The 14,443-nt window shown below is 39.5% G+C and overlaps 1 protein-coding gene across 3 annotated transcripts in view; it reads left to right on the top strand.

Annotated features, from left to right (window-relative positions):
- LOC125235507 (semaphorin-2A-like) overlaps positions 1–14,443 on the top strand; it is a 782,062-nt gene that overhangs the window by 747,639 nt on the left and 19,980 nt on the right. For all 3 annotated transcript variants that reach the window (XM_048142078.1, XM_048142077.1, XM_048142079.1), the window contains 2 exons: positions 3,167–3,425; positions 5,759–5,913. In XM_048142078.1, the coding sequence (XP_047998035.1) occupies positions 3,167–3,425; positions 5,759–5,913 (414 nt within the window). The remainder of the gene's footprint in view (positions 1–3,166; positions 3,426–5,758; positions 5,914–14,443) is intronic.

Below are 14,443 nucleotides of genomic sequence, written 5' to 3' on the forward strand. Positions count from 1 at the left end.
ATAACAATGCGTTGCCATGGTTACAGAGCCAAACAATGCGTTTTCAGTTTTTTCGATACTGCGCGCATGCGCGGAAAGCCTGCTTACGCTGGCTTGGGGGAATAGACTTTTATGTAGGGTTTTAAAGATCTATGCACGACCCTGTAAATGACTAATAATAGTTCGGGAGTAGAAAAAATATATTACATAACACTTTAAAACTTAAGATGTTATGGATATAAATCATAGCACTACTTTTCACATCATCGTGTTTTTAAAATTTTATACCACTTTTTAACTAGGACAGTTATTCTGCCCAACCCTGTAGAAAAATGTCCAATTTAAACAAAAAATACTTTTAAAAGAATTGAAAGACGTTCAATTTAATCAACGTAGAAAATTGAAAACTCACTAAACAAAAGTAAGTGCATAGCGCAGCTTTTGTTTACGAACTTGTAGTTTAGTTTGCTAACAAAGCCGTGGATGTAAACACTCTCACCTAATCCCTACGGCGATTCTCAAGCAAACATTCAGTTCGCAACTCAAAAGTGTGCGATTCTAACAGTCTAGCCGATTCGTTTGGCGCTCCGGTCTTCGCAGACCGTGTTCATCCAATATTAAAGGCAGCAGGAGCCCGGTTTTTCACGCGCCCCGCTACATTCCCTGCATAACTCATGAGAATGTAATAGGAACACTCAAGTGCTCAGTATTTGCTATAGGTGTGTTATTTACATGTCCGTTCAAGCGCCATTAGCAGCGTTTACGTCGCGTAATCGCTCTTTTCGGTGTTGGTATGTTTGTGCCCCGCACAGTTGGGTGCCTCTCTGAACCATGGCTACTCCACGGGATCATTAGAAGCTGAACTGACTGTGATGTTTTCCTTTTGCAGGCTCGATTTGTTTTTAAATGCTTTGACTGTTGCGAATAACACAAAATGCATTTGAATTTGTTGGGTATACACTAGCCCGCAGTAAAAAATGCTATCTCTTTTAAATTTATGTACCTTGAATTTGCCTAGGTACACTAAAATAATATTTTGACATATCAAATACCCTTTAAACCGTTCTCCAACAATACCAATGAATAAAATATTTAGTAGGTACACTCGTTATCTTGCATATTATTTTTTTTTAACCCCCGACGCAAAAACGACGGGGTGTCTGTCTGTCTGTCTGTCTGTCTGTTTGTCTGTCTGTGTGTGTGTCTGTCTGTGGCATCGTAGCTCCCGAACGGATGAACCGTTTTCGATTTAGTTTTTTTTTATTTGAAAGCTGTGTTAGTCGGGAGTGTTCTTAGCCATGTTTCATGAAAATCGGTCCACTAGGTCGCGGTCGAGGGTTTTTCAAAATTTTAATTTTGTGGTTAGGTTATTGTAGGCTTCAACCGTAAAATAAAAATAAAATAAAATTAAATTAATCAGAAAGGTATGCGAGTAAATTGACTAATAATTCGTCTTTCATGATAAATTTGCTGAACATTAATATTAACTAGGCACAATTACCTAAACTTCAAGCTAAATCTGCTTTAAATATTTAATTTTGACAAATACGTAATACTAATTTATCTTTGAATTTCAAACATTTGTTAATAGTTACTGTTGACATTTATAATTGTAGACGCAATTTAAATGGTCGCGGCACTTCTATTCGTAGTGACAGCGAAGTGTAAAGTTCAGAGCCGCAATTACAGTTGTTTAGTAGTCGAGTCGCCTCTGCCCCGACCCACTAAACCATGAATAGATTATAGATTTTCTATCTACATCGCTTGTTCCTCCAACTCTTCGAACATGTACTATTAAGCTATTATCATAATTTAAGGAAACTAATTAGGGCGTTTAATTGTAGGAAGTAATATCACCAATTATAGTTGTTGCAGACTTTTGTTGTAGTATTCTATTTTTGTATAGAATATAATAATATATGCCACACTCAATTATGAATTCATGTTATTTCTCATGTAAAGTTTTGTATTTGGGTATGTGTCTTTGTGATACAATGAAATTTATTGTATTTTATTAATTAAAAATTAAAAATTAAAAATATTTTATTAACCAAGAGAATTAGTTTAAAATACAATTTGCAATTAATCGACGACTCCCACACTAGGCTAAGCCTGTATCGTGGAAGTCAGCTACATGCGTGATTTGACCAGATAACAGCGGCTTAAGAAAAAATAAATACTAAGTGCATGCAAACTTACAAATATAAGTACCAATTACAATTAATATAAAATATAACGTTAGACTAAGAATGAAAATATCAAATGAAAACAGAGAGTTTCGTAACTAGTGATTTAGGTAGTGTGAGAGAGTGTGTAAGAATATGTATGGTGTGTGTGGGTGTGTGTGTGTGTGTGTGTGTGTGTGTGAGGGACGGACTCATTGTTAAAAATGTTTATTGTGTAAGACAGCATATTCTCTCAGAATCTTCGTAAGTTAAAGGCAGTAGGTATTTACGTAATAAGGATTTAGCTTTAGGGAGAGGGCAGCGTTTAATGTCACATCGTTTCAACACAGCGTTATAAATATAAGGGAAAATAAATGATTTAAAGCGTCTAGCGAACCTACTACGGACTCGAGGTACAGATGTTCTGAAGATACGTTGATTCAGCATGCTAGGGTAGGATGAGCAGTTTATTATCCGGCTATGCATGTAAACGGCAACTCGCAAGATAAAAAGTCTACGAACACTGAGAACTCCAGCCTCTCTGAAAAGGCTCTCTGTTGAAAATTGTCGCGGTTTGCGCAAGGATACCTTTAACACCGCTCTTTGAGCTCTTTCCAGAGTAATCAGGTTGGACTTACAGCAGCCTCCCCAAGCCAGGATACAGTAATTGAGTACCGGCTGGCACAGGGCCACGTATACCAATTTCAGCAAATGTTTGTCAGCGACATCTCTCAAGAACTTCATCGTATAGAGTTTATATAACATAAATTAGCTGTCTCTTGACTTAAAAAAGGGGAGCTAAGACAGTATTCAAAAATAAGTACTTCATATCTAGGTAAAACATAGAACTTAATGATTTAACAGTTAATTTAAACTTATTAAACACACTGTAGAATGTTGACATAGTTTACCATAAAAACGCCACATTGCTTAAAACAATTCAGGCACTGCGTGCTGCAGTTCAAAATACAAGTCTTATTTCACTATCATTTCTAGTATTAATCGTAAGTATTTTGTTTTAGAGAGCATCTACAAAGTCCCCGGCGATGACAGTCGGTTCTACGGCGTGTTCACGACCGCCTCCACTGGACTCATGGGCTCCGCTATCTGCACGTTCACCATCGGCGACATCCAGAAGGCCTTCCAGGGCAAATTCAAGGAGCAGGCTACTTCCAGCTCGGCTTGGCTGCCGGTGATTAGTAGCAGAGTGCCTGAGCCGAGGCCCGGGACTTGCGTCAATGATACTTCGTCGCTGCCGGATACTGTGCTCAATTTTATTAGGTAGGTTTTGCTTTAGAATTTTGCTTCAATGTAAGGTGTATTCAAATAGCCATTCGAAAAATGGATATTTTTCATAAGTATATTTAGGCAGCCCGATGATGGAAGTGACAAGGTTTTCTCTGGATATAAGTAGGTATGATGTTGATGACCAGTTGATGACCAATCAAGCTGAGGATAGAATAGTGGTAGATGGGCAGGATATACAATACGTCAAGGAGTATGTTTACTTGGGCCAGATAGCATCCTTCGAAAACAGGCAGTCTGTCGAAATCGATAGACGTATCAAGAATGCCTGGAAGAGCTTCTGGTCCATGAAAGCGCTAATGAAGGGTGACCTTCCTCTGTGTCTTAAGCGCAAACTCCTTGACACGTGCATCCTGCCTATCATGACTTACGGGGCACAAACTTGGTCATTAACTGAGGCTCTAAAGTTGAAACTCAAGGTTTGCCAGCGAGCGATGGAGCGTAGTATATTAGGTGTTCGTAGAACTGACCGAATCAGAAACACGGAACTACGCTCCAGAACTGGAGTTGCAGATGTGGGCGTCAAGACCGCTAAGCTAAAGTGGGACTGGGCTGGACATGTCTGCCGCATGCACCCGGAAAGGTGGGCCAAAATATTTACAGACTGGGACCCGCGAAACACCATAGACGGGGCAGGCCGGGGTGCAGGCAGATCAAAAAGGAGATGGCGGGACGACCTGGACGCATTCTACCCGAAATGGTGGGAAAATGCCAACAACAGGGTCGAGTGGAGAAAGCGAGGGGAGGCCTTTGCCCAGCAGTGGGACACAAAAGAGGCTAATTAAAAAAAAAAAAAAAAAAAAAAAAAGTAGGTATAACAAGTTTCCTAGTAAAATATTCAAGCCGTTTAAGTACGCTTTCTCAGGGTCAGGAGAAATGTCGTTGCCATCTATTTGCATATTCTTAAGGACATATATATGTCAATAAGTATGTGAAGGAAAAGCTAAAACAATTTATCGGGGCGTTACTAACATGAAGCGTCGGAAAACTTCGTTACATGTTGACTTCGTACATAATTGTTTACAAAGCCTTTGTTCAACAAGTACACACGCGCTCTTAGAATGTTTAGTTTCCACGGATGGCGAACTTTACAACGACCATTAATTAATTTGTAAAAATGTCGGGCGCCGGCGAGCGGGAAAAAACAAAAGGCACGGTTATTGTAACCGAGAGTCGAACGTAAACAAAGTTGAAAATCGTCACTTAAAAACGTGGAACACGAGTGCCGCCGGTCTCCGCGATCCCAGAATTCCACGCCCATTGAAATCTACAGACACTTTTATCTGACGACACGTCCTGTTAATTATCCGACGCTCTCACCCCGAGAGCGTTCAATTATTTTTTTTCCCACTTTTTCACGATCCTCATGTGGAAACGTCGAGATTTTAACACTCCACCTGAACCAGTCTGGCGAAAAATAATTTATAAAATTTTTATTCATGCAAGTGAGAGTTTTAATTAAACGAATGAGTATTTTTGTTGTTAACGGTGGAGTAAAGGCTTTTATCTGATGACATTTGCGTCGTGCGACACTGTGATAGTCTGGCGCCGGGGTCGATTCTGTTACAATGTTTATCGAGGTTGCTTCCGCCCGGCTTCGATACCACCTGACTTCTGTTGTGAAATTATCACGGGGAGTACCTGAACATACAATGTCGCGAAACACTTCTCCCCTCAATTCAATGCAAATAGATATTGCAGTTTCTTGTGGCGGCTGATTTCAAAGGTTTCGATCTCTATACAATACGCTTGTCTTGGCACGATCAATACCTATAAATAAACAAAAGGTTGCAAAATGCATATTGTATTCAGTTATCTGAGGGCTGATTTATATATGGGTAATTCCATGTAACAGAGTAAAGTAAAGCGACCAATTATTTGCTTATTAATATACATTTGCACATAATTTGAGCTATATTATAGTTACGTGGAACTGCCTATCTTAAAATGTGTATTTTTTTATGAACAAATATAGAGGTCAAAAAATATATTATATTATATTTTTTGACCTCGCCCAGATATTAATTTTCGCGCATGGGTTATGCGCGAAAATTAACTATCGATTCGACCCCTGTCGCTGTTAATTCAAAATTCATATTACTATCTCTCTAGCCTGTCATATTGTCTAATATTGCCAATTCGTGTCATACTCGTATTATACATATCCTTGAGTAATTAATGAAATCAGACATGTCGGCCATTAGCATTTGTTACCTAACTTAATTGTTACTAATCATACGATTCTTCATATCAAATGATGACGTTTGTTTTAATGTAATTTCGGTTAACACCATTCTTGACTTTCCCAGATCCCACCCGCTTATGGACACAGCGGTCGCGCACGAGAACGACAAGCCCATCTACTACAAGAGAGACCTGTTCTTCACGCGCCTGGTCGTGGACCGCGTGAGGGTGGACATGATGGGCCACCAACTTGACTACACGGTCTACTATGCTGGCACTAGTAAGTTTTATCTCTAACTAGCTTTTGCCCGCGGCTTAATTCTAAAATTGCGGAATGCTCCATATAAACTTCCACCTCCCATTCTAGGGAAGTGGGAGGTTAGGAAGAGACAAAAAGTAGCCTATGTCACTCTCCATCCTTTCAATCTCCACTTAAAAAATCACGTCGATACGTCGCTCCGATTTGCCGTGAAAGACGGACAAACAAACAGACACACACTTTCCCACTTAAAATAAGTATATTAGTATAAAGTATAAGTATAAAGTAGGATGGATAACTATAAAAAAACGACTTTCACTCAAAGTTGTATAAACATGTTCTAGTTAGCAGTACGAGTTTTCCGAATTATTTACCCGCTACCTTCAATATACTGCTGCCACCAATTATTCTGTATTGAATGATTTGAATGTAAACAAACCTTTTCAGTTTTCAATTACAGACAAAGAGCACAGCCAATGACTGCATAAATCTATCCACAGTAGCATACCTGGAATGAAACCAATTATACTTTCGCGCAATTACCCCGGGCGTATGTGTATGGCAACCGTCACGGAACGAGCACTCCAGCCAATCCCGCACGACACAGTCACATTCCGAAAGACTAGCCACCGACAATAAGTCCGCATTCACCTCCACGGATACCGTAGCACATAAAATTTCATAAAAACATACGAATTAAAAAACGGCAACGCAGAGGAAATTAAAAAGTGCAGGCGAAAGTGACTCAAAGGCCATAATTCTTCTAGCACGTGACGGCTGGACGTTTGGATTCTCGTCTGGATGCCATTCGGTCGCGCACACGGCTATGAAGCAGGGGATTTAGTTGAAAACGTGAAAAACCGATTAAAACATGATTGTTTGTAGCAAAATACCGGACGGTTTCCAAATTTTTGACAGCTTCGCGATTTATTTACTAACAGCATCGACGTAAGCTTTTTGTTGTTTCGAAATAAACGTGCGGCAACATTCGAACAATGCATTTAAATTTCACAGCGATTGTTACACTGATGTGCCTGAATTCAACGAAAAAAATACTTTTGAATCGGGCAGATCAATAATACATAATATTGATGTGACATTTTATAAGCATTGTTTGAATAGGATCATTGAATTCATAGAAGCACTTAATTAAGTTAAAAAATACTCTCATACTTTCTAGTCGCCTCTATTTACGGCATTCAACGTTTGATTATTACGAAACAAGGGTAATTGTAGCGTTAATACATGCAGCTAGCTCTAAACGCGACTGTACAAGCTTAGGCTATAATGCGATGTAAACCGGGCATAAACTGAGTGGAAACATTATGCCTGCACTCGCGTCGGCAGCGGCTCGCCGAACTCGCGGCCGCGCCGGGGCCAGGACACAGACTACCTCTTTAGAGTCTTTAGAAGCACCTACACCGCGGCAAAATACCTCGAGTTTACGACGAATTAGCGCTCTAAAGTTCTACTGTCTATTTAATTCCTTATTTCAGTTACCTAATCATGTAAATCTGTAAAAGTGTGTAAGCATGTAAATAACTAGAGGGCGGATCTCAGGTAGCGATTTTTAATATGGATATGACTAGTGCAATTTTTTAAATACCTACGTCATGTGGTTTATAAAAAGGTCTAACAATCGATTATTATTACATCGCACACCGCAAACTTTGCTGAATACTTAGATTCATATGATGTTATTTTTGTAACAAACTACATTTAAAGAAAAGTATTTTATTCTAAATGAATGAGTTTGTATACACTGTATACAAAAAGAGTTTTGAATGATTCACGGTTATTTTCATTAGACTTATATTGACCGGGATATCAGGTAATCACGGTCTATATCCCGGTCAATATAAGTCTACTGTATACAAACTCATTCAATAGAAAAATGAAAATAATTCGCTTCCTGTATACTATACAGGAAGCGAATTATTTTCATTTTTCTATTCTTTGAGTCGTAGTATAGAAGTTTTACTGTGCAATGCGTAGAAAAAATATTAAAGAAGAAGAACTTATATATATAAACTATAAAAAAATTAACATTTTTTATTTTATTTATTATCATCATAATTCTGGCCCACTATTCACAAAAGCATCCAAAAAGGGAAGGGACTTTTATGTTCTGATGTTTTTTTTTTGTGTGTAGAAAATAATGAATTATGCGAGTCATATCCATATAATATTTAAATCGCTACCTGAAATCCGCTCTTTATAAATAACATAGGTAACTCAAAATTAGGAGCTCAATACCAAGTACTTATTGGAGTTGGATTAAACTTTTCAGATGATTACTGTATAAGAACGCCTGCTTGCTGACCACAACTCTTCGTAGAATATTTATAATATGGAATCCAAAGGAGGCGGTCATTACTCGTCACAGCGCACAAGCCGCATAAATTCCACGCGCCACTCCAAACAACGCCTCCAAGTAGTAATTTTCGCCCATGTTGTTGCAATTTTCACCAATTTTCCAGCAAAATCGTTCCAACCCGAGCGCCTTCCCGTAACACTGCAGAGTGGATTAAACTCACGTAGATATCTAACGAAGGGGGGGTTCGTTTACGGAACAACTTTTCCAAAAGGAGAGGTACGTTTGAGTTGGCTTTGAAATGCTTGTGTGTAGAATATTAAATTGTTTAAACGTTCCCTTTGACGTTCCCTCTCGAGCTATATCCACGTACCGTAATAATTACTTTAACTTATCTACACAATGCTACGATACAACATCGCTACCTCGTTCCGAACCTCCCTCATTACTCCGCCTCCGACAATAGTGTTTAATGCATTAGCCACCGGCGCATCGCAATAAATACTCCCGTGTACTTAAACCGCAAACAGAAAAGAAAAAGTAAATCCCCAAAAACTCGATGTTCTCGTACTTTTACGCCGCTATTATTTACACTCGAGCGCAAAATAAGTTGCACGAAATTCCGGCCGTCACAAAGAGCTCGAGGCGTCCCGTGAAAAAGGACAGTTTACTCTTTCAATAAAGAATATGCTCGTGTACTAGCGTCTGCGAGTATATTGCCTCCCCGCTTAGCCCATTTTGAGTGCTTACCGCGTTATAATATGCATTAAACTGCACCGGCAGAGGCGGAAAGTTGCCGCGGCGCTCGAGGTGCTACCAGACAATGAGAAACGACCGCGTGATGCTCCTGCATTGCGGCCTGCATCGCGGCACTCGCGGCGGGCGGGCGGGCGCGGGCGACAAGCCTTTATCCTTTCATTTCGTTTGTTTTATCACGCCTAAATCACTGTTGCTAACTTTGAAACGGCCTCGTCTCCCCGTTCAATAAAAGTTTGACAGCGTCTGTCTTGTGCACACCCAGTCACGTGTTTGCCAGTGAAAGGGAACCGAGGTATCAAAGACGTTAAGAGTATTTAGAAGTAAGGAAGTTAATTAAATTCCCCGAGTTAGACGTCAACGCCGAGACTCTTTAGTATCAAGGGCGCCTTTGTAAACAAATGAAGAACATGTTAATGTTTGCATATCGGGCGAACACAGGCCGTACAACAAAGTGTGCTGTGTTGTGTTGTGTTTATGCGCACCTATCAACATTGAAACAGAAACTCGAAATGTAATTATGAGGCGCCTTTGCAAAATGTATGTCACGACGCATATTCGCGAAACATGCATTAGAAACTCCTGAATATTAAATACTTATTTGGTTACTACATTATCAACTTCTCACACTTGAGTATTTGAAATAGCTTTTATGTTTCCTCCTGTTGGAAGCGATACAATTTATGGCGTACGTCGGGTGGAGTAAACTTTTCAAATGGCGAAACAATTTCCCAAATCGGTCGCGCAGTTTCCTGAATTACCTCGCATAAACAAACAAACTCCCGAACTATTCGACTTGTTCGTAATCCTCTCAGACGCCGGAACTTATAATATCGGAAGATTTGTTACTTAATAACTGTTCCTGGGACGCTATTATGTGAGAGCCGTAATTTATTTATAATTAAATATTGCCGAGATACATCTATGTAATTAAACTATCGCTATTTATTAATCAGTTAATATGAGTAAACGTATTGAACTAACAATTATAATGAATTTTCAACATTGTCCCCTAAACTATCGATCGATCGTAGCACTTCACGGCACCGGAGCATCGACCCGATAAAAGTACCTACTTTACCTATAATCCTTTTCAGTGTATAATTTGTACTTGCTACAAAACACAAACACAAGCGAATTACTTGCGCATAGCAAGTTAAATTCGCTTGGTATTCCTGAGAACGGCAATTACTGCCAACGGTGTAGGTTACGAATCAATCAACGCTGTCGCATATCCAGCGGCTCCAGCGCGCAACAAAAACAAGGACGAGCAAGCTCAGCAATTAGCCGCAAGAAATCAAATTGCAGATACGCGCTACGCTTTGATATGTGCCTGCTGCCCGGCAGTACTATTAAAAACGATTTAAAATTCACAGTCGGCTTAACGGCCCAGTCCGCACAGTTGGAAAATTCATAGCTATTTGATGACATAATTATGGACGCTCAGAGTCGCCAAACGCTATGGTCCTTTGATGTTTTGAAATGTAGTTACCAGCGTTCGGAAGCGGCGGGCGGTCCGTGCGCTACTCACGTCATATGCTCCTGATTTTGTTACATACTATGTCTAACAAATATTTGCAACGAACTCGTGTAATATGGAATATTATGTAATGGCCGGTATTTGATGTAAGTAAATGTAGCGCTTGCCCGATAACGCTCAAATTATGGACAATGCGGTGACCTGATTTTAAAGTACCTGGTTACCGCATCGACTATAAAATTTGGTGTTACCGGCGCTATATTTATAAACAATCAAAATGTGCAATACACACAAATGCTCCAACGGCTAAAGTACATACAGGTTGTTGATTAAGTATTCTTATAATTACGTAACTTAAGGCTTCAATAGCTATCCACCTACTTAATTCATTAGAATACTAGTATAAATACCCATAAATACTCATAAGTCAGACACCAACAAAACTTACGTCAAGAATTTACAATAGTACCCACCAGACCATGGCCGATAAACAGCATAGCATTCCCCTAGTACCCAGTAAAAGTTACGATGATTTTATTTTATTTTTTGATTTTATTATTCATTTAAGTTTCAGTTTCATTAAAATTTTCGTTTTCACTGAGCAAAATTGCATAAATATCTTTTTTATATCTATGTTTAGACCCTATAAAAGGATCAGAAGAGGAAAATTCGGTGTTATACAAGTGAGGGATCCTAGATAGAACGGAGTTAGAACCATAGTTAGTAGTGTGAAAGGGAACATGAAAGAGAGTTGTGTGTCGGGTTCGCCGCCTTGGGACTCGAAATGAAAGGCTAGATAACAGTTCAGGACAGTCTAAACGATTTCTAATGATATCAAAAAGCAGGCTCATATCAGACATTTTGCGCCTATCCTCAAGAGAAATAAGGTCATATTCCCGGCAGTTACCTTTATACCCAACAGATGTCTTCTTAAATTTATAATTTAAATGAGCTATAAATCTTTTTGGATTCTTTCGATGCGTTCTTTATGAACAGCATAGCAAACTGACCAAATTGGTGATGCATATTCAAGGATGGATCTCACATATGCGTAATATACAACTTTTAGACATGACAGGCTGTGAAAAGGTTTACAGGTTCTCATAACAAATCCCAAGCTTCGATATGACCTGTTTACAATGGAGTCCACATGATCTCTCATAGTCATTTTGGAATCTAGGATTACTCCCAGGTCACGTACTACATCTACTCTGTTCACCGTTACGCCATTAAAGTGGTATGGATAAATGATTGGCTTAAGGCTGCTGTACTACATAGTTGATATTTAAATATGTACGCTACTTTGTTACATGTTCCGCGGTCCATAATATTTATTTACGAGAAAAGTGCTCGCCACAAAGTTAGCGCACGCAATATTTCTGCTCTGCAGCCTAAGCGCTTTAAGTTAGAAATATTTATACCGCCATTGAAGTAATGTAGGCGATAACTCACAAAATAAGTTCCCATGCATAGATCATAGCGATACAGTTAGGGTACTGGCGCTTACAAGTATCGGAAACCCATTTGGCTAAGTGCATGAAGTCCAAGTTTTGCCATAAACATGAAATGCGGACCGCGCAAAATGATATGCTAAGGTATGGTTGAGGTATCGTACCATCCGAAATACGTACAGAGGCTTACTCGGCAATTGATGGGATCGCTCACAGTTTGTGCATAACTTGAGCGAAGAGCGCGAACTTTTCGGGGGAAAATTTAGTCCGGCCACGTCGGGCCCGCTTCTAATGGAAGCGACTACAACTCTTTATTTAGGCGCTGTGACCAACGAATATCTTTATCTGAGATTATTTATTATCCTGGACTTTTGGGCATGCTGCCTTCTACAGTGAGCTGCCAAAGGTCAGGCTTAATTTATAAAGAATCATTTAGAATAAAGTGGTACGAATATGTTTTATTAAGAAAAATACAGCTTTTGTGGAGAGTTTTCTAAACAATCCACCATGTGTGTCTACTTAGTTACATTTGCTTTGTTCAGACCTTGGTGGTCTCAAATGTGTAGATATGGGCGTCTCAAAGCTCAGCTACATTGATGTGCCTACCGCCGCAGGACCAAACTGAACAATATTTATCGCCCACCCGCGATACGATGCTCCGGAACGGAATTTCCAAGTAATTTATAGTTTGTAACACCTTTACCTTGCCCGTACTGCGAGCTGCCTTTATCGCTCCGGCACATAAAGGATACGATGTAACGCAAGCACCTGGGCCAGTGTTAAAAACTTTGATAACTCGTGTAGCATCATTATTTTCACAACAGAGCCCACATTATTATTGATAACCAAGTTCAAACTCAGTAATTGTATCCATACCCTTTTAACCCCCTTAGGATTTAAATTTCCAGGCTTCATTAAGGCCATCTCACTAAAATATCATATTATTAGGTTTAACCCCAGGGATCGAGTTGCAGCGAAGCGGTTACTACTCGTATCGTGCCAAGATTTTAACGATCTGTTTACATGCCCGAAACAATTATGGCCCGCAAACAAGTGTCATAATAAGTTTCAATTGCCAGAAAATGAAATCCCGTTTTGGCACATGATTCGCGGGGCGATTTGCAAAATGATCGCGCCTTCACACAAACACAAGCAATTAGTTATGATTGTAATTAGCATTCGAATCGCGTTCGACGAAAATAAACATTGATTTTTTATTCCCCCAAAACTGGAGGGAGGCCGCCGTCCCGGACGGGTTTGAGAATACTAATGTGTTCAGTTTGGAACGCTTATTCGCGCCCCGCTAACGGCACCCAACGTTTTTTGCATAAAACATCTCATCAAAGGATTGCTTAGGACCCACAGTATATTGAATATCAAAAGGTGCGCCGAGAAAGTTTCGAAGAGGGCGCGGCCGCGGCATCCCTAATGCTGGCCACCGAGAAAGCCTGCTTTAAAAATACACCTTTGGAACGTGTTTGGAATAACGACCTTCCATCGCAAATATTACATTTATGGGATAAATAACCGGTGAGTCATTTGTTTTGATATTTCCCCAAAGTGAAGACGTTTCTTTTTCCGGGTTGTTAAAGAAAATTCATCAAAGTGATGATCACAAACAACGTTATAGAAGATAATCTAGTCATCCGTCTATTTTTTATATCAATTGATTTTATTTTTCTGGAACGAAACCATTTATGTATATTAAATATTACCTCTGCTCTATTTTCAACTTTTTGAAAACCCCTAAACAATTAATGTAAAGTTTCATCGCACCATTAACTCACCATTAACTGTTATTAAAACTTCACCAAATCACCACCGTGTAACAGAGGACTGCGTTATTGTAGTAAAGAACAATTATTCATATCGATTGGAGACATACATTTTCAAACGGGTCAGGGAGCAGCGGGCCTATCCATTTGATAGTCACATAAAATTTCGAGCGACGAATCTCGTAAAAGTGGGCCGAATGTTCGGAGCATAGACTATCCCCATTGGGCTCTACATTATGGAATGTTTACGAAAAGTCTATGTCATCATATCAAAATAATTTTATAACATAGACATTTCGTCTAATAATAACTGCTGCCTACTATGTTAATCTTCCAGTGCTTTCAGGCTTGGTATGAAATGATTTGTGTTAAATGTCAAATACTTACCCCATTGTAATATTATGTTCTAATCTCACGGAAGTTTTTATAGTCAGTTCTACAAGAATTGGTTGTGATATGTATAATTGACATGAACATGAAGTCGTGGATGCAATTAAAATAGCAATCGCGCTCTCACACTCAATGAATATGGCACCGAATACGTGAGTCGCCTTATGTCCCCCATTAATTTCGACTGTGATCTGTGGTCCGTAGTCCGTAGGCAAACGTTAAAAAGCCGCGCTTCTCGATTTACGGCGTCTATAAAATACATATTGCGAATCGCGATAAAACGGCCGGACCAAATTCGCTCCAACTGCTAATCGCGGAATTTATCCAACCCCACTTACAAAAACGAATAAATTTCTAACGATCTTCATTTTGCCCGCACGATTTT

This window comes from Leguminivora glycinivorella, chromosome 17 (genome assembly GCF_023078275.1).
Source record: "Leguminivora glycinivorella isolate SPB_JAAS2020 chromosome 17, LegGlyc_1.1, whole genome shotgun sequence".
In the NCBI taxonomy this organism is placed as follows: domain Eukaryota; kingdom Metazoa; phylum Arthropoda; class Insecta; order Lepidoptera; family Tortricidae; genus Leguminivora; species Leguminivora glycinivorella.